At 45.5% G+C, this 25891-nt stretch overlaps 1 protein-coding gene across 3 annotated transcripts in view; it reads right to left on the reverse strand.

Annotated features, from left to right (window-relative positions):
• Positions 1 to 25891, reverse strand: part of LOC126871701 (hemicentin-1-like) — a 103381-nt gene that overhangs the window by 43013 nt on the left and 34477 nt on the right. For all 3 annotated transcript variants that reach the window (XM_050630794.1, XM_050630793.1, XM_050630792.1), the window contains exons 5-6: positions 11458 to 11568; positions 5705 to 5932 (exon numbers count right to left, since the gene is read on the reverse strand). In XM_050630794.1, coding sequence (XP_050486751.1) covers positions 5705 to 5932; positions 11458 to 11568 — 339 coding nt within the window. The remainder of the gene's footprint in view (positions 1 to 5704; positions 5933 to 11457; positions 11569 to 25891) is intronic.

Consider the following 25891-nt stretch of genomic DNA (forward strand, 5'->3'; position numbering starts at 1 on the left):
GTCTCGCCGGAAATTAAACCAAGACTTTTGTCGATTGCTCGCTTTTTTTCCTTTCGTCTATCGCGACTCTAAAAATGTCAAGATACTACACATATATCGTATTATGTTTCACCGTTGAGGGTTTCTCCTCTTCAACGATCAAAGGAAACGATAAGCGTCAATAGATGGCGGAAAAGACGAATCGAAAAGTATTATTCCTTTACGGCGACGCGACGTTTCGCGTTGGTCATAGCCCGCCGCAAGGCAAGGCAAGTTTTTGGAAATGAACAGGGCAGAAACAAAGATCGATGAGAAGTGTCGGGAATAGGTTGTAAAAAAAGTGGAGCATGGGGTAGGAGTTGGACGCGGTGCAATGGCGTACAGAGGCAAGAAAGGTACGTCTGTATAAATAGAACTCGTAGGAGCAAACGAAAACAAAAACAGGCGGAAATTAGTGTGAGTAAAACTGCCGAGTGTTTAATTTGTAAATCAAAATTCATGTCGTCGGGTGGAAGGGCAGCCGAGAACGGCTCCTCTGAATTTGACTCGCCGCCTTTTAATACCCACACCTCAACTACGAGATAATCTTTACATTTTTCTTGCCGCCTCTCTCGACATTACCTCTTGGCTACCGTGTTTCCGGTAATTCTCGCTTTAAATTCATTCAAAACTCTTTGTACAGCGACAGGACGAGAGAAATACGAAATCGGGCTACAGACAAGGATGTGGAGTTTCGCCAGCCGTCCGCGACAGTTTATTTCGACGTCTTGCCAGCGTATTTATGCGTTTAATATGTTTCACGGTTCGCGGGCTTATTACTGACGAGGGAATAATGCGTCTCACGCTGGGGAAAAAGCCAGAGTCGGGCTAAGCAGGAACCTTGCAGAGGTTGAAAAAAAGGAGGGCATGGGGAACGAAAAAGGAGAAAAAGGAATTGGAGAGAAGTTTAAATGGCTCGTTTGTCGATTAAGTCGGTTAGCTCTGGAACGAGCGAACATTAAAGAACGGTCCGTATGCGCCGATTCTGCGAATTGTCGACTTAAGTGAAATTTTAGCCAGATCGGCCACGATTCTAAGTGATATTATTGTCATAATTTGGCAAAACCGCAGCTCGTATCGTTTTCACCAAAGCTACCGCTAACCTCTTCTCTCTCTTCGCTTAAACGAGTCGCACGGTCTGTTTAATAAGCTTTTCCAGCAGACCACGCCCAAATACGATACGATCGCGTTTGCGACTTCGCGAAACTCAACCTTTCTATCGAAATTAACCAAACTTTCCTTGGTTTCGCGCGACTGTTCCAACGTAATACCAATGGTAGGGGTTAAGTTTTAGTTTCGTTCCTATCGATGCAAACTTTATTATTCTCACCGTCTCGTCGAATCGGTAGCGGAACCGAAATTGGATCGTGTTATACTTTTGAGTCTTCGGGGAAATACACGTTTCGCAATGATAATCGTACGAAAACAGGAAGTTATTAACTTGCTGCGAGCTCGGTACGGTATTAGGAGCTAAAAGTTGATCAAGTTCGTTCGTCTTTGAGAGCGGTTGCAACGTTCCTGTTCTCAGTTGCCTCCCGCTCCAGAAGTACATCCGCGAGGATTCGCGGTTACGAGATTCACTACTTCGTGGATCTACGAACGTCTCGAGTTTCGTTCTTTTCCTACCACAGCGTGTCACGCGGTACGAACAATCGAACGATCTCTATCCGCGCGGCTTTTACACGACGGACCTTCATCTCCTTCTGTTTTGTTTTATGCATCGCCGAACAAACGTTCGATGAGCGCTCGAAGACGAAGGGGCAGGAAAAGTTGAGTCGTACGTCTGATTATTATCGATGGTCGATTATTACCACGAACCGAATGATCGATTAGCAGCTCGATTCTTGCTTGACTCTTATCGCTTTCGTTGATATTCCTTTCTATGAAAGACTAACGAGCAAACGAAGAGAGGTTCGGTAGTTCTCTTACTAATTAACGGGAACTCGATGACGGCGAATTGGTCGGTGGACTTTTGTCGAATGTGAGTTCTTTGTTGTCATTGGACGTAGAAATAGAAACGCGAGATTTCCCGACTGGTTAACGAAGTCGAGCAATTTTCTTCAGCGGCGTTCTCCAATTCCACGCGCTAATGAAAATGAACCACAGAGAGAAAATCTTTGGCCACGTCGCGGTCACGTCGCGTTCGTGTCATCTTCGCGTCACTCGATATACTCTTGAAACAGTCTTGTTAAATTGGTAAACTATCACAGTCCTTGCGGATTTATGTATATATCAGATATACGTATATCCTATATACATATGTATGTATATGGGGAAAGGACGTCGAACTTGCGAGAGCATACCTCCAGATGTGACCGTCACCCTCGAATCTTACATGGCGATATTCCGATAATTCCGAAATATGCAGATGTATTCGATGCAAATGATAAAGACCGGCTCGAGCCAGGTGCATTTTTGGTCGGAGAGAGACGCATGCCGGCTAGCTCTTCGGCTCGTTAGAATTTCAACTGTATCGATCAAGAATCCTCCAATTATCCGATGTACGCTTCATCGGTCGTGCCTCCAATTAGTCTGAGATTAATGGAAGCAGAAAGACTTCATTTTTATCCCAGCTGCCCTTCTCTCGGAAGAATAATAAAACCGTTGTTCGATTCATATCGAAGGCAGGCTAATTTCCGAGTATGTATCTGTTTCTTCTACGGTTTTATATAGCACGCATATAGCATGTATGTATATATCAATGAATCTTGAATCAGTGAATTCGGCTCAAAGGATGCGATCTTGAAATAATTTATCTCGTTTCTTTGATTTTATTTCTCGCTAATAGCGCAACTTCCTAACGATGTTATTAGTATCGAATCTTAACGCGACGTTTGCTCGAATATCCGTACTTGTAGAATAGTTCGTGAGATATCTATTTGCGCGAAGTTTCTACGTAAGTTTACGCGTTTCTTATCACTGATGAAAACACGTGAACGCGAGGCGTTCGACCAAGGCGAGGCGAAGGTACGATCGATTCGTGCCCACGTCTGTCGTCAAGTCGTCTCTTCAACTCGTTAGACTTTCGAGTAGTTGAACGGAGTGCTTGTCGATCATTCGCCGCGTGCTTCATCTAACTCAGTCCAATCAACGAATAATCGAGCATTCCAGTTACCAACTCCGTACGAACGATTCAGCTGGGTCGTTAGGCATCGTGGAAGAAAAATGCAAGGTAATCTTGGTCCGACGATTAACCATTCCACTTTGTTATTGGTTACGCTTTAGTCGACAAGCGGTTTGATGTTTGCTATCCCGTGTACGAGCCAAGTATCGCAAAGTCGATCTAGTATCGTGCTTCTTTGCAGATTGCCGACTGCTTTAACGGATAACTCGGGTGAATAGCGATTGTTGGCGTGCTACATGGCGCCGACGAGAATGGCCGCGTGCTAGAATTGTAAACGAGCGTGCAAGCAATTAAAGTTTTGAGCGTTTTGAGTAATTGGTTAGTGTGCTTTGCAAGTGTTCGAGTTTGCCAGGGTTAGATGTTAGAGTTGAAGAGAGTCGTGGCCAAGTCGATTACTCGTTGAGTCCGTAAGTGAACGTTAAAGCGTAGTCCGTAAGTGTGACTGGGGATGAAGATATCGAAGGGTGTAGGATAATAGAAAGTTTAGCGAGTGGAGTTTAAAGAGTTGTGTTAGTGTTGTATTAAATAGGCGATCAGTGATAATAGATACGTACTCCTCGTGGGAAAACCGATTTAAGGTATCTATACGTAAAACAACGTAGAGGAGAATGGAACGAAGGAGATTGAAAGCGAAAGGCGATGAAAGATTTCTCTGTTTCGCCGAATTTCTCATTTTTAACGATATTTATGACGCCTGGACTAAAAATGGTTTTCATTTAGCGCGTATTTCCCAAGCGAGTCTTTTACACCATCATCGTTCAGAATTACTCGATTCGGTTTCTTCTTGTATCCGACGAGCGGTAAGACCGTCCGCGGCGCGCAATTTAATTTAAAGTTGTTTGTCCGATGGAAAAGTTTCTCGCGGGATGAATCTCGAGCGTACCGACGAGTCGGCCAGCAACCCGGTGCTTATGAAATTATTAATATTAATTTCCTGCATCGACTGACATCTGCAATCGCGGTTCTGTTCGCCGAACCAACCGGAGAGTTTTTAATCGGATCACGAACTACGGCAGCTCTTAATACGTGCAGAGAATACGAAAAGAGTCGACGTGGACGTTTCGCGTCGCGTCGCGTCGAAACTTGCCCTTCTTTTCGCGCGAGAAACCCTTTTGGATATCAGGGCGATTGCGAATTTTAAAGAAAACGTTGATCGGCCCCTGATGAAAGTTGGGTTCGAAACCGCTGGCGGTTTAGAACGCGCGAGTATCAAGGAGAACGATTCGAAGTCGATATCGTAAAACGATTCGTAGCGACTTTAATATCGGTCGTCAAAGAAACGTCGGGATATATCGTCGCTTGCGTTTCTCTTCTTTTTCGATGATTATCAACCGGTCGCTTTGCTGGGATTAATTCGCTTTCGTCTGATTTTTTCCGTTCACCCATTTCATCGACGTTTTCGCCCGATAAACAGAAAGCAATAAGTCGTTCCTTTCGACCATTCAAATCGCTAACGGGTCAGCTGCATCGAAAGGAGGCAATTATCACGATGTATTTATTCGATGACGTTTCTCTGTTTTATCCAAGATGCGAATACGCGTTTCTTCTCGATTATCGTCGAAACGTGCAACAATGGTTCGCGTGTGTTGGGTAAACGGTTCCTCTTGTAATATTTACGTACATATGTGTACGCATTTCATAAAATTTGATTGAACATAGTTACAGGTATACCGATTCGTATTGGTGCACGTCGCGGTTCGCCAGGCGATTTCAGAAGTAACGTTATTAATGACATCAGAGTCTTGATTGCCTTTCAAACGTGATTTCCAGCGTTGCGCGGCCGTTGGTTGTCGAACATACTACACATACCTCTTTTTCCGTTATAATCGTTTGAAAAATGTTTCAATTTCAGCTCGTCGAATCTAACTGCTGCCATTGATATCGCCGTTTTCGAAGTTCGTTCATTTCGGTCAGATTTTATGGGAAAAAATCCGTCGTAGAGAAGTTCGACGCGCGATGGTTAAACGTTCAACCGTTTCTCGATTCGGATAAAAAAATACACGCACAAACACTCGATATCCGTTCCTCTCGTCCGAAGAACTTTGTTCGCTTTTATGCTATGTGCAATCGCGCGCGTGAAACTTGCAAAAAAGTAGAAGAGGAAATAAAAGATAAAAAGAAAGAAAAATAGAACGAGAGAGAATACTTGGACGTGTACGCGTCGGTTGAATGGGCACGACGAAACCTCTGTGCCGACGGGACAAACACTCGAGTTTCGAACCAAGCGATTTCCTGCATCACGGGTAATTAGCGCCGTTAATTATTAATCATTTCATTAACATAACTGGGTTGGCTTTCGCGGCTAACGAAGGGGCAAATTACCTACTGTTCTTTTAGGCAGATAAAACGACGTTATTGAAATCTTCTGTCTTTTGTAGACGGCTTAATTGTCTTAATCGCGATCCTCTGGTATTTCGTTCGTACCTTCGATTTTTTGAACAATGTTTTTAGCTATCGGCGGTATTCTAAGCGCGTGTACTGGATCTTTCGAAAACGGGAGGGGCAGAAATAATCGCGATAAAGAATTAACGAGAATGGGGGAAAGCGAGTCATTCCACTTACTGTGAAGTTCGATGATAACGGCGGTAGTGGGTGGCGGTGCTAAATGAGTATTGCTTGCTTTGCAGAACAGTTTGGCGTGGTAGTGACTTCTCGTGAGACCCTTCAGCGTCACATTGCTTATGGTTACGACGTTGGTTTCGCCTCCTGGCCCTTGGGTCTCCCGAATCTCCGACGGCGCATCGATTGTCTGCGACTCCAGAAACCACGTGACTCGGGGTCTTGGTTTACCTAAATCGAGCAGACAAGTCATCTTAGAACGTACACAAATGACGCGACTTATGCATTTGCATGCCACTTTAGCCGTCAGCGAACTTGACAACCGAATGAAAACGCGAACAAAATTACGTTCATGGAAATCTTATAGTAAATCTCAAGTATCGCAAACTATTTCGAGAATTATTAGAATCACAATGTGTCGAGTTCCTCTCTACAGAATTTATAATTCATATTCCCCTGAAAGAAGTATATACGATATTGATGACGTATCGTTACTTTACACGTTAGTCGTATAACGTTTTCCCGTTGTTTCTTACATCTAGTTGGTATTCCGGTGTCTTTGCGTCCCAGTCTTATCGCTGAAATTTCATTTATGTCGTTGTTACGCCTTTTCCCTATTTGCCGGAATTCTTGATTCCTCGGAAGGTCAAGTTTCCTAGTTGTTAGAATTCTCTCTGCAACTTCTTTTACCTCTGGTAGAATTCTTTTCTCGAATGTAAGAATTTTTCCCAGTCGCAATTTCATCAGGGTAGGTTGTACTTTAAAAAGGTATCGCCGAAGGAAAGCCCGTCGACTGAGCCTCAATGATACGGCATTTTCTAGCCTTGATCCGGGATGATCACACACGAAAGTAGTTGAAACCGGAAGCAAACTCTGAGAAGCGTTTACCGTAGCGAGATAATCGATAGAAATGATTTTCGAGAAAGTGACTCTTAGTAACCATTGACCGAGCGGGGTAAATGGACCGATGGATACTCGACCAAGAGCTAGTTGTTGGTAGCGTAAGAAAGCTTCGGACACGCTCCGTCACTCGTATCTAACGGCGTCGATGCTTGATCTATCGCTGTTTGATGTTTTACTTGGCAATCCCGCAATATCGTTGATCCATATCTGACGGAGTGTTCTCTATCGCTTACTCGTAACAAGCAGGTTGATCGTTGGTTAGGACAATTGGAGTAACTGGACTAATCCGAGTAGACGACGTATCGAAACTGTGTCCATGTTTACGAATGTGTATCAGAGACTCCGAGCTAGTCGTCAATCACGTCGCTCGACGGGTCTTACTCGGCCACAACATTAGCGATCTCGATAGTCTCGATGTACCGGTTATATGGTCACCTAATTCTCCGAGTTAATTATCCGTGCAAATTTGTCTCCTTGAATCGCGAGTATAGGAAGATCCCGATGCGATAGAGTCGGCGTATTTTATCACGTAAACGATAGCGTACTTCCTGTATTTCCTTGATTAGATCGAAAATATGTATATCTACTGTATACACGCAGCAAAGACGAACGCGAACGCGAACGCACAAGTATCTGTGGATAGATCGGTTCGTTGAGAGAAACAAGATTTGGTTCATTTCGAAGGTGAATACGCGCCCGGTGAGCTAACAGTGACAGAAGTCGTGGGTTGTATAGTTGAAGAAGGAAACCGGCGGAGGGAGAAATCGAGGGTGAGTGTCACACGCTCTCGACTTTCCGGTAGGCGAGATGGGGAATTATTTCATTGCTTCTGCGAGAACGGAACTAGAAAAGGTGGAAGTAAGGGGCCGGGGATTTCTGGGGATAGGAGGAGAAGGATGTTTATTGCTCTCCGGGTTTCCACCTGGTATCATGGATGCTACACAGGTATATATCACGAGGTTCGCGAGCTGAGTACGACTTGCTCGTAATAATGCTACGCGACAGCGAAGGAAGTACAATAGAAGGCGAATTTTAGTGGCTTTCGACCGCATTCGCTATATTTGTAGCCCCGACAAGCCCCGATCGTTTCGTTTACTCTGTACGAATTTCGTTAGATATACCTTGATACTTGATTTTTCTGTAATTTTGATTCTCGATAGAAGCAAAGTTGGAAATTTCAGAAATGCTACGCGCGACTGTTTGCTCGTGGACGCAGCTTGAAACTGGAACGTTTCACGAACAATAGAGCGCATGGTGTTACGTCGAGAGGTTCCTAATAACGCAGCTAAGTTTAGCTGCTACTTAAACGATGCCATTTATACGATTCAAGTTTCAAGATTCGTCAACGAGGCAGCCTTTTCGCGGTAATTAGTCTTGTTACGAATAGCGATCGATCTGCGCCCCTTTAAGCTGGGTTTTTGACTTTTCGATAACGTTTTTGCCTGAATAAGGGTCCTTAAGCGAGTCTGTCCCATTCACACGGGCGGAATTTGCTGGAAATCAATTACCACCGCGATTCGTCGGGAAATTCTATAGTTTGTACTGATTTTATTTTCTTTCCCATCTTTGCAGTGGAACGCTAGGAACTTTAAAAAAGCCGGAAAAGTAAAGATCGAGCAAACAATGAAAGAGAAAAGCTGCAGGATTCGCGAGTGTTGGTCCGCGAGGTTAAAGCAAGGAATACCGTTAGCCGCGAGTCACGTTAAAACAAACACTTTGCTCTGACCTGCTGTAAAATTACTTTCATGCGGACGTTTTAACAATGCCGAAGCAACGCGCAGCAGTCGAGCAAGGTGACGCGTGGCAAAGGCTGAAGATAGTATATACGTGTGGTATCTATACATTGTGCGACAACAATGCGTGCCACAATGGACATCTCGCTAAGGTGTGTTAAACATCTCGATCCCGCATCGTCACGATCCTGTTTTTCATATTTCGCATGTATTGTTTCGCGTCCTTGTAAATTGCTAAAGCAAAAACTCGCTCCAAACGAGATAACAAACGAGATAACGAGATAAAGTAAATCAGAATCCTTATTTGGAAGAGATTATCGGGGTTTCTTTTCGTTTCATGGATAATAGAAGAGTTTCGGTTTGTATATAGAGAATCTCGTGTCTAGTTTATCTCAGTTTTTGAATACTCGTCTCTTTGCAACAGCGCTTCACCACCGCCCTCGATGTCCGACCTTAATTGGAAGAAAGGAACGTTCGGTCGCGCAGTGACCTCCCATTTTCTGTTGTTTTATCAAAAGCGGTAAAAGCGGTAAGTCTGAGAAAAGAATCTACGGAACTTAAGTCTCGAGTTGATAAAATTCCGAAATTCCGATCTTCTTTACTTCATGAATCTTCTTTTAACCAACGACCATGACGTACATCGGAGAAAACACACTCGTAGAAATAGAGCCGCTGGAATTTTTGGAACCTCAACGACCGACGACGCGACGCGACGCGACGGCTCGCTGGTTTTTTATGGATGCACCTTTGTTCGCGAAGCACTTATAAAAAATATTTCAACTATTCCACAAAAGTTTTCGGTAAATATTTCTCTCGACACGGTGAATGCTCGTTTTTGCTTCGTTTTCACGATTCGTGGAATCACAGGGTGGAAGAAAAGGCGTAAGCTCTAAAGGATGGTCGGTCGGTCGGTCGGTCGACATTTCGTTCAAGTTCATCCGACTGGTTTTAAGCTCGTAGCCAAATAATAATCGCTACTTTGGCAGCAATACCTTGCCGTCGCGAACCCAAATCTGCCGTTGAAAACGATCCCGACGATTATTCACGTCTTATGCCAAGTTACACTCTTACCTTGAATTTTGGACACACTGCAAGTACTTTATCCTATACTTACGACTGTTCGCCTTTTGTACGCATGGTTTTTGTACAGTTGGTCTTGACACGGATTATACTTTACGATGAAACCGTTTTGCGGACTCGAGCCGCTATTATCTTTAGCGATAAACAACTCGCGCATTGGTTTGCTCGATCGTAATCCATCAAGCAGACGTAAGTTTCGAACTTCTTTGTACGGAATTGGCAATTTCGAAAGGAGAGTCGGAACAGCGGCAGCGGTTGCGAACTGCCGTGACTCAGGGACGATCGTGAAGTAAGGAGAAAGTATAAATTTGTCGTAAGTCGCTGCATAGACCGGTGTTTGACAGTTCTCGTTGGTTACTCGTATCTCGTTCGGATACCATGAAGTTTGGCCGACAATGCGAACCTTCCGGAAGTCGTGGGTTACCTGTCCGTGCACACGGAAAGAGAAAACTCTCAGAGCAAGTTGGAAATTCGTTTTCTTCTTGGAGTGACAAATCGCTCGTCCGAAGGACTGCAAGGTGAACGGCTGGCTGGCCCGACGACTGGTTGGCTGTGAGCTGCAAGTCGGTGTAATCTTCCTCAAGGACCAGAGGAAAGAGCACGGGAAGAGAGAACGAAAAAATTCGTTGTTGAATTAAGGAAAAAGTTCCGGCAGAGGCAGCTTCTCGTTAATCTTTCAGATTCCATTGCTCGATGTAATATCGAATGTATAATGAAATTAAAACATTTTGGTCTCACGAACGATGGAATATTTCTGAACTTTTATGTGCGGAACAATGTCGATAGCGAGTCTCTCGGAAATTTACCTCGATTAAATAATGTTTAATAATACGTTTGCGATTGGCATATCGCCGCTCGAGGGCTTTTTTCGATTTTCATCTTTTGCCATTATCGTCGGAAATCGTTCGGTAGAAAAACAGCGAGTCTCGAATTCGAATAATTTCGAAACGGCTAGTCTCTCGATCGTTCACGTTCGGAAGCGTTGCGCCAACCAAGAGACGATAATATAGACGGATTTCTTTTTCGCTAACGATCGATGTATCATCGAATGAGTTAAGAAGGGTTTGCATACTCGAGACACGAGGCTGTACCGCGAAAGAGAGTACCGCGTCGAAGATTAAAATTGGCGTCGATCCAGAGAATTTGTCGCGCAACGTGACACCTATCAGGCGACGAATCTTGGAAAAATCGCGCTGGACTCTTCTTTTTCCTTTCTTCTTCTTTTCCTTCCTCCTTGGACTTTTCGCCTATTTCACTTCGTATTTTCTTCGAATAAGCGAATGCTGGCTGTAAATGGAATTGGCTTCGCTCCAGTGAATACTCGCGGTTCAAGGAAATAGGATTTTTCGTCCGGCGCGCAAGATTCGAAAGACGTTTGCGCATTCGTCACCCTTCGTGCTGCGTTTTACGCGCGATTACATATACGTGCAGATTTCCCTTCTCATGGTAGACGTCGCTCGCGTCATGTCGCGGTTTCGTCTTAACGCGACTTACATACCCCGGGACGTATCCCATTGATATTCCGCTGTCGTATTTTATCTCCGTTGCTATTTTTTCGCGAAACAGACCCTGGGAGACTATTCGTTTGACTGACGTATCGATGAACGCGAAACGAGACGGCACGTTGTACCATTTCTCTATTAAATTTCGCCAAGGAACGAGTCCCCTCGAAGAAGAAAGCCAGTTTTAGCGCTGTCGTCGAGCAATTTGATCGAGTATGACGGATGCTCGGTTACTGTCCGCCAGCTTTTTATAAACGATGCGCAGCCACTTATAATAATTCATCCCTCTAATCGGCTGGAAGCAATTTCTGGCAGCGATCCATTATTCCCGGTATTAGAAAGGAGGCGGACTTTAGTCAACGGGGTTCCGGCCAATTAATCCACAGGGGCGGAACATGGCGACAGATTATTTTCTCGCGAAATAAATGACAGCTCCGACACGAGAGTGCAAACAGAGGGATACACCGTTTTGCAAGATTGTTTCGGAAGCCGTTCGGTCGTTAATCTCGCACACGAAAAATTTACACTCGACGCTTACCTCCGTGAACCTCGCAGACAAGGAACAGGTCAGCTCCTTCGGGATAGGCCTCGAGAAGTTTGCTCATGTCTCTTCTCTTCGCGTCGTAGATTATCGGCTTCGCTGGCGGCACTGTGAACAGAAAGGGGGACCAGGTGAGCGACGACGCGTTCCCTTTTCTCAACCTAGACCGATAGAATCGAATTGGAAGATAATTTGGGTGAATCGAAGGGTTCAGGGGTCGGAGAAAGACGACCGATAATAAGGATAAAACGAAAATGGAACAACGTGCGATCGTGTCACAGTGGAACGAGACAAGGGAAATCACTTCTACCTGACTCTCGAAGCGAGGACCTTTTTCTCTCTCGCTTCCTTTTATCTCTTCGATTCTTCCGTCGATCGACTTGGTCCTCGATACAGCCCAAGTAAACGCAAACAGGCCGAGTTTCATCCTGACGGCGTATTTCGCTCGATACTTGATGGAAATTGCCTCTGGCTATCGCCGCGACCATGTCAACTCTTAGCGTGCATCCACGCTTTCCGCCGTCCTTCTGTTGCAAACAAGCACCGAACAACCGAGTCTTTGTTCTTTTTTCAACGGAAAGAGGCGGAAAGGAGGCGAGATTCGCGGTGTCAGGAGTAGAGAGATTCGCTATTGCAAAACGCTGGAAAAGACTTCTGCGAATATAAACTCGATAAATCATCGCTGGGAGTCGACGTCACGTGTAGCCACAGCGAACGTCGCGTTCTGATTGTCACGTACGTGTCACTTTACATCGTAGATTTACAACAGGCGAGAGAACGCTTGTCGTCGGTTCCTCGATCTAGTGAAATGAAAAAATGAAGGTGCAAACGGACGTTCGTTCGCTGCTCGCCAATTTAACAGTTTTACCTGTTTGCTACGGCGTTTGCTCCGCCGCATTATGTCACTTTTAGTGAGATAATTGTTTCTCTTTATGCAGGTCGTAATTGGGAAACTATCTCACTCTTTCCGCAATGAAAATAATCGAGGCGTTTTGGAAGAACTCTTCGAACATCGAACAAGTGCTCTTGTTTGCACTTTCATCTTTTAATTGTAGTGGGCAGCGCACGGATATATATTTGTCTCCTCACGGTGCCAAATAGATTGTTTTCCAGACAGGTATGGATGCTTGGAACGTTTTTCGCTACGTCGTTGTTTTCAAATTGTACCCGTCCGTCTACTTTTTCCCATCGACGATCGAGAAGCGCCTTCTTAATCGTCCAGATTTCTCCTTTTTGCATCTTTTCTTTCGAAACGATTACCATTTCGACGCGGATGCGAGCCAGTCTCGGTACAAAAGTTCTAGAGCGAAGAAAGAAGCGAACGAGTCACCGATCTCTTAAAGGTGCTCCAAAGACGTACGTCGTAATCTCGACCGAGATTACATTCGGACTGCCCAAGACGGCAGCTTAGCGGCACTAATACCGGCATTCATAGCGCGACCCTTTATAGCGCGTTTACTCGCCGCTTTGACATCTTCTAGCTGGCCTTGCTGTTCCTTAAAGCGTAGTCTTCCTTCCACTGGCCATTGTTCTTCCGCCAACCGTTTCGTCCTCCCAGGAAAACAGCATTCTACTCTTATTGTTTCGAATCGAATGTGTTGAATTTTCCGAGGGAATATCTCGCTCTTCGAACAAACTCCAGTTGTCTAGTATAATATACTATAATATCTCTTGAAGGTCTTCACATTTTCTATTTTTTGATATCGGTGTATTCGCACTTCTTAACCGACAAGTGGCTTGTAAGACATAGATGAACGTAGACGAGGTAGATGGTTTTCTCTATGTACGTGATATTTTTGCAAAATTGCCGTTACGTGTTTTGCAGATTGGTTAGCAACGATAATTTACCGCGAAACAACTCGTAATTGTACATCGTAATCCGCGAGATCGTAATTTCTTGTCCTTGGATGCAAATTTTTCTCTATCCACGAAATCTTATAAGAATGCTGCTCACGGCTCTCTCGTAACATTGCAACATAGTCGGTTCTCTCGAGAAGGCTTTCCGCTGTTTGCAAAGCAGCGCGTAAATAAGCAAAACTCCGGAGAGCTCGATTTACACTGTTTCGTGTGTTGCTGGTTTTGCAGAGGCGGAAGAAGGTTAGAGACGCGGTTCGCGCGGTCGCGATATAAGATGCTCGCTTGCTCTTGACTGAATCCTTTCGCCAATCCTTGCCTTCGCCACCACGCTAGCGGTAGCTGGGTCAAGGGGGAAAGGTGAAAGGTGAAAGGCGAAAGGTAGAAGGTAAAACGAGGGGGAAATAACGCACGCGAAGCTCAGTCATAGGTTGCGTTCGTACAAGCAACCTGGAAAACTTTTACCCAAATTCTAGTCGACTGGAACCGGAAGACGTGAATCACGAGACGCCGATGATTCGTCCGAATCTCATCGTATCGGGGGAGTACCATAAAACGGGGAACGGCTCTCGGTTTTACGTCCGTGTATATCGCGGCACAGACCCTCTGGCGAATTTCGATCGTAAACTTTTATATCATGGTGTCGGGGGAATTACGTTGAAACCGCGCATCGTGGCCTCCAAGAGATAAGAAAAACGACGAATTACGCTGCTAATCCCACGACTAAATACCCAAAGGATCGCCGATGTTCTCCCGATTCTCGTACATTTTTCCTTGGGCAATCTGTGAACGGTATAAAAAAGTCTTAAAACTCGCGACTGGCTCGACCCAGCGATTCCATGCTCGCCACTGTCGTTTCACTTTGAATCGTATACGGTGATTCGATGTTCGCCGATTGGACACGCGACGCTCGAGAAGAAGCGAGAATTTCAAAGTGCAGTTTCAATCTCGTCACGTGCGATGCGTTCGTCGATTTTGGTATCGCTAACACCTCGTCTCGTTCCTATATTCGTCCAGGGTGGTTTGTCTCTTTTGGTCGGAGAGTGCATCGAAACGATGCGCGCCATCGTCGTATAGTCGAAGCGTCGCATCGCGTCGCGTCGCGTCGAGCTGTCGTTCCACACCATCCGACTACCCATTTGTTTACCCATGCGTGTTTGTCCATCTCTGTGTGAGCGAATATTCAGTCGTGTGTATGTATATGGCTATACTGCTATACGTTTTCAACGGAGGCTGCGTGCAAACCGTTATGTGTAGCTACATCGATATAGATATAGGTAAAGGTATAACCGACAGAGAGCAGCTATCACCTTCCTTGCCACGATCCGGATGCACCATTTGCAGGATATTCTCCGACGCTATCGGGCCGCGACGTGCTCGGCCACGTACTTCCTCTTTTCCCCTTCGTGGACAGGTACGTGCCTATAGATTTAAATTTGCCGTTTGTTCTCGCGTCGAAGTTACGTTTCTTTGACTTTTTATATGTATATGAATTACAGCGACTTTTTTCTACCTCTTTTTCATTCGGACTATTCGGGTATTTTGCTGTCTAAAAAGTTTTGATCTTCGTTCTTCGTTCGATTTTCCTTCGATCGTACGATGTACGGAAATATCGAATTCTTTCCGTTTCACGGGCAATTATCTATCGCGATTAGTTACGATACGGCAAACAAAAGGGAGAATCGATGCTCGTAAATGCTTGGAAATTACTGATTCGCAGTTTATAAACGGTACACACCTTGATCAGTCGTGGAAAATTCGAATCACCGATAAATAATGTGGTCGCAAGTTAGTGTATTAGCGTATTAACGGTATTATCCTGGAAAAGTTATCGACAGTGTGACGTAATGCTCGCGATATTTTAAGAATTACGAATATTACCGTACCACTGTCATATATCAAGAACGATATTTCTATCGATTGCGTTACCTTCGCCTGGTAGCCATCTCTTTTTTTTTTTTTTTTGGCTTCGCCGTGTATTGATCAAATGTTGCGAGAGTCAGCGATATATAACACCGTGATTCGATACCTGTTATGGTAATCGAGACAAATTTTTTTGTCCCTACAAATATTTTGCAATGTTTCGAGTCGAACGGTTCGGCAATTTTTATTTAATTTCGCGTCGGTTGCGCGTCACAAGCACGCAGCGCTCTGAATAAACCTGGCCATGGAACTTTTGAACTCGCGATGAAACGCGGTGCTGAGATTCAAATGGTCTCCCCGTTAATAAGAGTCGTAAAAATAGCAATCATCAGTTTCGAACGTATTTGTACGTGTTACGGCTTTTGTTTATTATATATTATCCATTATCCATTATCCATCATCGGTGGGTGGACAGATGGTCGTTTTCAAGGTTGATGAATTCAATTTGACGCTCGATTCTGGGCCACACGTTTCTTGTCCGCGGCACTTTAAACAAATGCCAATCCGTCGGAAATACAATTTGGTTACGTTAAGCAAATCGTGGGCGGCCAAGCGAGGGTAGTTTGCCAGATAACACGGAAGCTCGAAGAATATTTTACATTTGACCGAAAGCGTGCTAGGCTTACGAACATGGAAAATGTTTGAACGACTCGAATCTATTGAATTCTCGCGGCGGCGTTCGACTCTTTGTACGCTATCCTCGGGACTCGGTAGCGCAAGTGTTTAGCAGCGGTAGCAGGTAGGCAGACGTGTGTTAGGTCGAGCCATAGAGGTTGGTCGAGGAGCACACCACCGTACCATACGGCGGCCACGTAACGATTACCGTTAAAAATTTAGGAAAATTCCTCTGTCGTAGGTGGAAGCAATATTGTTTTTATGCGAGCATGCCGCAGTCATGGTGCCCGTTATATGTTATATACGCTCGTATATGCGCCGCACGTATCACTTTGTGTATTCTTCGAAACGTTCCTGCCCGCCGAAATTCTACTTTCCGTTGGATTTTTCAGCAATAACTTGCCACGAGTCTACACGCGCGACCCAAACGTGCGACAACAAACGTCCATCGTCGACGAGTAATCGTATTCGTCGTTCATTCTACATTCGCCACGCAAGGATTCTTATATTCCGCAGGGAGGATCGCAGTCGCTTTAGCGACCTACAAACAGGGTATTCAGGTTTCACCTGGGAATTTGAAAGAACGCAACCCCAGCTCGAAAATTCTTGGCATTCTTTCTCACGTTCATCGATTCATAAATTTTTGACTTTTGTGACCGGAGTCCTGGCTGAGTATACATATTAATTAAAGAGGTCTGAGAAGCTTATTTACAAGCGCGTCGAGAGTTCAGTGAACGAGAGCTATACGGCTCATGCGTACACGTTGGACGAAAAAGCGTTGCACCGACTGTCTGGCGACGGATTACGTTTCCAGAGTTTTCCTCTGGAGTCGTACTTTGTTAAGTTGGCCGTCGTACATTCGTTGCGGAGGGGTGTGCGTCACAGAAGTCCGTTTCTCGACGCCGATGTCGCACCGATGAAATAATTTATACGAAGCAAGAGAAACGAACGACCTTCCGCTTTCTGTGCGAGAATTAATAATTTTGCCGGTAAGGCAGCCAGCCCGACAAAGAACCCGTACAATTTCGCTGGACAAATTATTTAACGCTACTGCATCACGCCTTTGTGTCCGTACATACATACGTCTTTTTGTTCTGGAATTTCCACTTTCTTCCATCCAGGTACGCTACGCTTACGTATCGTCAATGTCCCCTGTTTTCCTGTTGAAGCAATGAGACGATCGCCGTTCGAGGAATTTAGCAGTGGACAAAAAGGACGAGTATCGTATCAGGTTGTCCGAAAAGTTTCTTTCGTTTTATAAGGAAATAATAGATGCACAAAGTTTCTTCTTTTATATTATTTTTGTTCCATTAGAACAAAATGGATCGTACGTAATTCGTATAAAATATCATAGAACAAAAAGCGTTGTGCATCTATTATTTCCTTATAAAACGAAAGAAACTTTTCGGACCAGCTAATACATGGGGCGTATCGTTAAAATATGATACCGAGAAAAAAAATCCAATGCGAGGACACTGACAATCTTGTTTGTCTTGCTTTTGCCGACCGACAACTTCCGCGAAAGTAATTAACTCGTCGGAAATGAACATGAATTGACTCTGTCTAATGTCCGTGGAACGACGGATATATACACTGCTTCCGTTGGGTTCTGTTCTAAAAAGCAGCTTCACTTTGGAACGTTCGTTTTTGTCAGGCGACGGTATATATAAATAAAAGTCGTCGGATAAAAATTCCTGCATGAGTCTTTCTCTGCCGGCTTGGAATGGAAACACCATGGGCGTTTTATGGTTTGCACCTTCTACGGAAATTGGATGTTTTACGAACGCCGCGGACTCGAGATGAACGTGACCGAGGAAGACGAATCGAAAAATACCGTGCGAGAGTTCATCGCTTTTCTCGCTGCTCTCTATCCTCTTCTCTCTGCTCTCGATACTTCTTCTCGTTTCTCATACCTCTTGTTTTCCTTCCGCTTTTCGTCGTCCATTTTTCTTGTCGCAACGTCAAACGTTTACGTTTGACAAGCAATCCTCGAGCTCGTATCCAGAACGAAAGAGACCGACGACGGTCCGTAACGTTTCACCGTGGAAGTCCGGAAGCCCGTGATCGTTTGCTTTTCTTGTCGTAGGTAATGGCTACCCCTGTCCTTGCAGCCAGGTACGGTCTCATCGAGATAATTTCCGGTCCCAAAGCACGATACGTTTTGCGCAACATGCACCGTGTTCCCACGCTATTCGTTGTACGCGCGCGCCCTTCTTTGTTCCACGTGAATTATTCCGACGTTCCCCAGGTCAGGAAGGAATCTTTGGTATCGCGCGTTTCTATCTTTGTTCTTCTTATTTTTGCAAACGCGACACGCGCATTCCGGAGCTTTAAATGGAAGGGAAGACGCGCGGCTACCAAGGATACATGGAGAGAGTGGAGGCCAAGCTCTTTGGAAAAGGGATGGATAGCGTTCCGATCCGTTCTCTCAGGCTTTTCTCTTAGCGTTTTCGAAAGAGATCGGCAGAGATCTCGGAAGTTGGCGTAGCTGGTCCGCACAGAGTTGCTACGAAGCATTACTTTTCCTCGAACGTTCTTTCGGTTTCTTCTTTGTGGATTCTTTAGAGGGAATTTCTCAGCCAGCACGATCCGTAAGCAGCAGCATTCCGCGCAACTTCCTATCGTGCGATCAACGAAACGAGAGAAAAAAGAAGAGAAACGAGGAGAGGGTGGCGAGAAGAGCGAGAAAAAATAGATGCCGGTGAACGGCGAACGGATTATCCGACCGCTTTGAATTCTCAATCCCGCGTGAAATGCTTCTTCCGCTTTCGAAGACGGCGAGCTTCGCCTACTTTTTCTCTTTCTTTCTTCCTTTCTTTCTTTCTTTCTTCCTCCCTTTCTTTTTCGCACAGCCGACAGAAGAGGCTCTCGACACAGATGCAAAAAACAAAAGCGATATCGAGCGTAGGAACGCCGCCGCTTTTCGTTCGCGGAGAATGCCTCTACGTTGCAACGTTTGCGGCTCGATTCGTGCAACGTCTGTAGATAATAGCCGCACATTGCACACCGATTTAGCGACCGGATTTATATCCATACGGAAACACGTCCATTCGAAACACCGAAAAATCCACTTTCTCTTCCTCTTTTCTGTGGTTGAAAGTAACGATGCCAAAGGGAAATTGGACGGAGAGCTTAAATCGTCGCTTCGTTTTATGGATTATCCGCAGATTTATTTCACAGTTACGATTAACGCGAATATCAGTTTTACGGTTATCCTTGCGATCGGTGGTGGTCGGTTCGTGCTTCTTTCCGCAAAAATGTCAACGATACAAGTTTACAAGACAATAAAGTCCGTTACAGCCGAAGTTGTAGGCGGCGTATCCGACTGACGCGACGTTAAAGCTAAACGATTCAGCGCGATATCGAGATACATCGGATAGACGGCGATTCGCGGTTTCGCGGTTAATCGCTTCCATCGAATTTCTCGTTTCGTCTTGCGATATCGTCTTTCGACAAAGCCGCGTCAAATTATGTCGAAATTTGCTTCTACTCCGAAATATTCGATCTACGTCGATACGAACGTGGCCAACGATCGGTTTGGAGTGAGAATAAGACACCTCGCAACGTCTCGAATTTACGATGGAAATTTTGCAAATAGGTGGAACGTTTGCCTGAGCTAGCGAAAACAACGCGGCCTTCCTTATCTGTAACGCGAATTCTCCACAGGTTTGGTCGGATCGAGAGACGGCTTTCGATTTCGCGGCGATTTAACCAAAAGGGAATTTATTCGGCGTTGGAGAATCACGCTGTTTCTCGCACGACGATAAGTTCTCTACCGCAAATAGGATCTACCACCAGGAACGTTGCTATGATCTATATACTCTCCGAATCTACGAAATGATTTTTAGAAGCTTGCGATAAATAGATAGTTTCAAAGAACTGGAAAAGTAAAAGAGATAGTCGCGATTCGTTGGGAAAGTGAAACACGTTCGACACTGTAGTCCTGTAGCTAGCAATAAGCAGATTTTCGATCGTAATACGTGTACTTACATACGTATATCGACGCGGGTAACAGCTTGGAAAGCGAGGAAGAAGCCAACGTATTCGTTTGTCTCGTTAACGTCGACGTTACTGTTCCGGGTAGAGCGAAACTAACGCGCGCGTATAAAAGGAACGAGTTTCGCATAGAGTCGAGTTCGATGTACGAAAACAAATGGGAACGTCGAGACCGGAAGACCGTGGAAGGAAAAGAAAAACCAATGAGGTAGAGGGAAAATATTTGCGTAATCCCGGGGGAATGGTTCTAACGAACGGGGCAACGAATGGTCGAGCTTTGCAATTTGTTTAATTCGGTTGTTTGAATATCTCGGAGGCGATCCTCGTACTTTGGGGCTTTCGAACTCGGAGAGGACTCATCCGGACGATTATGCGCGTTAACGATGTATTCAATGCCCGATAAACATGGAGGGATTGTTTTATTTAGAACCTCGAAGTATGGAACCTGAAAATTGACGAAGGATTAACACGTTGAACGCCATGCTAGTTTTACAGAGATTGCTCGTGCCGTCACGATGAATTATTTATTACCCGATACATATAATGTTGAAATATTATAGGTCTATATTTCATGTATAAATAAGCTTATTTTCATACGCTTTATACCGCGTTAATTTCGTCACACCATTGTTGTAACGATGGTAATAATGAAAAATTTATAACTACCAACTACTTTGTTCAAATTATGTATTTGTACTAATCTTGGCGCGCCGGTTACCGACAAGTTGAGTGCCGATCATCGGTGATTCCCGTGGTATTCAACGTGTTGAGAGAATTTTCCCGAAATATAGGAAACTAACGAGGAACGTATTACGGGAAGGACGCGCAAGCCAAAAAGGAACAGAAACAATGTCAAGGGGGAATTCCTGAGTCGGTAGCACGGAGGCAAACGAGAAGCAATAGCGGGAACAGAGCCGGCGTTGAGTTACGAGGTCGTCGGACTCGTTTACGAGCTCGTAAAATTTGCCATTCTTCATCAGGAACGCGTGTGTTGCGCGAACATAATTCTCGTTGCCCTTTCGCAGAAATTGTTCGTGGATAAATTTTTGCGTTTCCCCACGGAAGTCATTTCACGCTCGTTCGTCCGATAAAGGACGACATTTTCGAGACGTTAGGCGGAGTTAGACGACGTCCAAGGCACCAACGATCGCTGCAGGTCCCGGGGCAACATTTTCCGAAAGTTGTACGCAAACTCCGAACCGAGCGCGTGCTAAAAATTCGAGGCTGTTTACGCTGTCTATGTAGACGTAGACGGTCGGCTTTTACGAAGTTGGTTATCGGAGAAGAAACTGGAAGAATCGGGGGAATAAGGAAATCGAGCACAGAACTGGAGCAAGAACGTGGCGGTATTCGTTTGAAATGGAGAAAAATATGGCCTCGCGTGGGTCGTAGGGGAGTAGTCTCGCGAGGCGACAATACGCCGGTGAAATCGACTCGACGCGGGCCGGCGACGGCTACGAGGATGCTCTTTCGAAGGTATGGCGAAACACCAACTTTCCGGAAAACTTGGTAACCAAAAAGATTGACAAAGCGACGAATCTGGTAAAACTCTCGACAGAGAGTCGGCTAGTGCACCGGAACTGTTGCAGATCGTATTCAGATCGTAGGAAAATATCCTGGTATATCCCCCGGGGAGAAACGACCCGACGACACGTTTCTGAAATCGAGTTGTCGTTGCAATACCGGTGCAACTTCAAAGATGTTTGTTTCGTAACGTATTTCGATCTCGCGCACAACTAGCATATACTGTGTCGCAGTAGCGTACTTACACTCGCCTTGCGTCGCGGCAGAGAACGCGCGACTGCCTTTCTCCTATTACGGAAAAAGAACCAAACGGTTCAGCCGCTTTACGCCAGTCGATTTTGCGCTTTGAGCCGACGACGCTTGAAAAATGTCGAAAGACTTTTGTGATAGAATCTCTATCTAAAATTGAAAATAGGAGAGACGGCAACGTTTGAGAAAGATAACCATTCCAGTTTTTCGACGAATAGGAAAAAATAACGACGAGAAGTCGAAGCGCCTGGTATGATGGAAACCGTCAAGTCGTTCCCATATGACGAATGTTTGAGTCTCTATAGATGCAGCAGAGGAGCAGAAGCAGCAGAAGCAGCAGCAGCAGCAGCTGTGCCAGTAGTATTAAGTAGATACGTAATATCGTTTCGGGAAGCTGTTAAGAATTCTCTGGAGAATTTTTGCGAGATCCATATCCGTCGAAAGACCGACCATCGTTCGCGTCCAAGATACTTCTTTTTTATATTTCCATCATAAGACGGATTTTATCGTCACGGCGTAATTTTAATATCGATCGATCACGGTGCTCTTCTCTTCTATTATCAAATCGAAGGAAACAACGACTCCGAAAAGTTTTTATTAATCTCTGGAACTCGTCGCGTCGGTGAAGTGGACGCGATAAAACGATCACGACAATGGACAGCGCGGATGAGGAACGCGTTGAAATACGAGGCACGGCGTTATTATCGGTTACGATCCAGGAACTACGCACAAAACGAGCCTTTCTTCTCCTATTCGTGCTTCGCTTCGTTCCTCCCCCCCCTTTCTCTTTTCCCTTTTCCTTTCTCCTTTCTCCTTTCTTCTTTCCGGGCACTCATTTTCCCTCAACGTTGTTCTCCGCGTGCTCCTTCGTTTCTCGTAGCGAGCGTTTTCATTCTGCGATCGTAAACTACCGAGTACGACGTGTCTACCTTTTCGACGAGAAAGAACAGCTATAACGAGACGCTGAGCAATTACCATTCGTACGTACCTCGGGAACTCATAAGTACGTATTTTTCCCTGTCTTTTCGCGTTTACTTGTTCCGTTTCTCTCGTAATTTCTCGCGGAACCCTTTGCAACGTAGCCCTTTTCCGAGGCGAGCCGCGTACGTACCTTTCAATCCTGAACTCTTTCAAAGGAATCCCGTGCGCTTCTGAATCGCAAAAATTCCTTTTTCCTTATTGCCATTTTAGCATGCGTGTCTTGGATGAAAGAAAGCGGCCGGGCTGATGCTCGTGCTTTTCCCTAAATTGCTTTCACTCTCTTAATCGCGAACGTTTCGATCGTGAAACGGTCGTGGTTTCCTCGCGAAAGGAACGTGATTTTCGCGCTCGGTTTCTCCCTCAAATATGTTCCGACGCGGTCGGTTCGTCAAACGGATACCAAGAGGTCGTAAGGAGAGAAGGAGTCGAGCGCTATCAAGGACGACGAGCAGTCATATCCGCGCTCTCTCTTTCCGTGGTTTCGTTAGCTTCGTCTTTCTTATCCATCGAGTTTCTTATGAAAACTTGGCTCTCGTCTTTAGCCCAGTTGTGCCGTGATCCAGATTTCGAGAATCTTGTACGGCACTCTGCGCAAGTTCGTTCCGATGGAAACACTTACGGAAAACGAAATATCGGAAAAGCAGCGTCGACCAAGGACAAGAAACTCTGCCGGCAGATTTGCGATAATGGACGCAAGTCCGAATCGTCAGCGTTGTATTAATTATTCCGTTGCCGTGCGAAAGTATCGACTCGAGGTCTAAGTATGCTTCGCCCGTTTAACGAGGTCGCATTCTCTACGCGGTAAGTGCGTCGTTAATTAATTTGGTTGTGGAGCGGAAAAAGCGAACCGCCGCGCCGCGCCGACGAGTTTCAAGAGTCTGTACATTGCTGCATGCGTTAACTAGCGCGTGCTCTCGCGCGCACACCCGTTGCATCGCGAACCGTTGTTCTTTCTTTTCAGCCGTTCGGCCAGCTTTTCTCAGTTACCAACCAACTATTCGCTGCTCTTGTTTCGACGCCTCTCCGATCAACGAATAGGAAGAAAATTACGCTCTGTTCCGTTTTATGGCGATGCCACGGAGCACCGTGTGCGAAGCGGTGATCCGGACTCGGATGATGGATCGATAGCCGAAAAAATCACGGAAAAATGGCTCGAAATTCGATTTATGAAGTAGCACGCGCATGTTGATTGCGTCTGATCTCGCCTTCACTGGCTGAAGGAGGGACGGGAGCATCTTTGAGGAAGACGGAATGCGAGACGCGGGCACGTCAGAGGAGAGAATGCCGAGGTGCTCGAAACGGTATACGTTCGAGAGCCACCAACGGACAGAGGATATGGTAGAGGAGCAGGAATATCGGGAACGACGGTGAATTCTACGCGTGACTCGAATAATCCCCGGCGCTCTCTCGACGTTGGAGGACACAGTCTCAAAACTCCACGGGATCTCTTTCCGAGTTGTAATCAATGATTCCCGAGGAATCGACGATCCTTGCTTCGGATCCTTACTTTCAGCTTTCCGATTCTGGACGCAACGCTCGACTTCGCCAAACAGGATACGTTTTCAATTTTTTTTTCGTCTGTCTCGATACCGGACAATAGTTGGAAGACGATTCGCCTGATATGAGCTCGAAGCATCGGCTGAATTGAATATTATAAATTACGTCACCAAATTTACATCCTATCCACCGTTGCTATTCTCAGCGGGTAAGAAGACGGATGCTCGATAACGGGTATAGATGAAAACGATCCTTTGCACCGTTCTTTCGCGGAGGAATAATTCTTGTCTGTTTTACCGCAGTAAACGTCGAAGGTCGGCCGGCAATCGCGTGGAACGGAGAATAGGGGCAGGAATTCTTTTCAACTAGCGTGTTGCATAAGATAAGAAGAAGAGAACGGTCGTTCTCCGGCTGGAAAGGAATTGCCGTGAACGACGGTAAAGACGAATGAGCCTTTTGAGGTAGAAAAATATGGCAGCCGGACCATCTGCGGATCTTTCCATCGGTTTCCTCTCTGTCGTTCCATGGATCTGTCTTTACGTCAACGGACGTGAATCGAAAGGGCACGAGCTGGGCGCCGTGAAACTCCCGTATGATTCATGACGCGTCGTCCCATCGATCTACAATTTTTTACGCGCTATATCAAAGCTTTCCGTTACCGGAACGTTTCCACGTTCTCTCGTATCGCGTGTCTCATTGTCAGTGGCGATAGAACAAAAGCGTACCCCGTCCCATTTACCGACCAGCGTTCAGTTAACAGCATTCTTTCGTTCTCCTTTTCTTCTTTTTCTCTCTCTTTCTCGTTATTTCGTCCTATCCACCGCGACATCCGAAAAATTAAGCGACTAGAAAATAAAAAAAAAAAAAAACAAAATGAACCAGAACCGCAGAAGGAAGTCGGTTATCCTTCCCGTTGTCATCGAAACAGCATCGTGGCTCGTCGACGCTTCGTTCGCTGGACCAAACTTGAGGATCGATCCTGCAGTTTCCTTCGAAAACAGGATGCTTTAAAATTCCCGCAGACGTCGTCCTTCCGGCTAACGAGTACCATCGTGTTTTCGTAGCTATCCTCCGGCCACTACCGAACTTTTACCGAAGAACGAACGAGAGAAAAAAAAAGGCAAAAATTTCGGTATACGATAAAAGTAACACGAGAACAACGAACACGCATTGAATTCTTGAATTATATTTTTTCGACCAACGCTCTTCCAATCGGTCGTAAGACATACTTCGTTATCGCGCTCGACTCTGGAACTTCGCCATTAGAAATCCAACCATCGCGGCAAACGATATATCCACCAGCGACGTTCATTCTCGGTCTTCTCGTTGGCCAGAGAAATCGAACGTTCGACCGTCCTTCCACCAAGTTCGATCGCACGGTACGTCGTTATTCCTTCGAGATTCTTTTTATCCGATTCGTGATGTCTTTGAAAGATAGGTGTCCACGAAAGTAACTTTGTGACGTCAGATTTCTCGTTTGCTCTCCCGTACTCGTTCGCTTCCCTGTACTTTTCCCAGAAATTCTTGGGTAGAAGGGAGCCGGACCTTCGTCAGCGTGCGTTCCGTTTCCGGTTCACTTTCGGGACATGCGTTTCCATTACCTACAGCGGAAACTATTCGCTGGATAAGGAAAAGTTACGCGAGCGATACATTATTCGTCGTACGATAAATTATTCGACAAGTACTCGGGGAAAAAATCTTCCATGCACGATATAATACGGTTCTCAACTTACGGATACGATGTTGCTAAGCCGCGGTAAATTTCGCCAAGATCGAAATCCAACCCCTCTTT

The sequence above is a fragment of the Bombus huntii genome, chromosome 12, assembly GCF_024542735.1.
Source record: "Bombus huntii isolate Logan2020A chromosome 12, iyBomHunt1.1, whole genome shotgun sequence".
NCBI lineage: Eukaryota > Metazoa > Arthropoda > Insecta > Hymenoptera > Apidae > Bombus > Bombus huntii.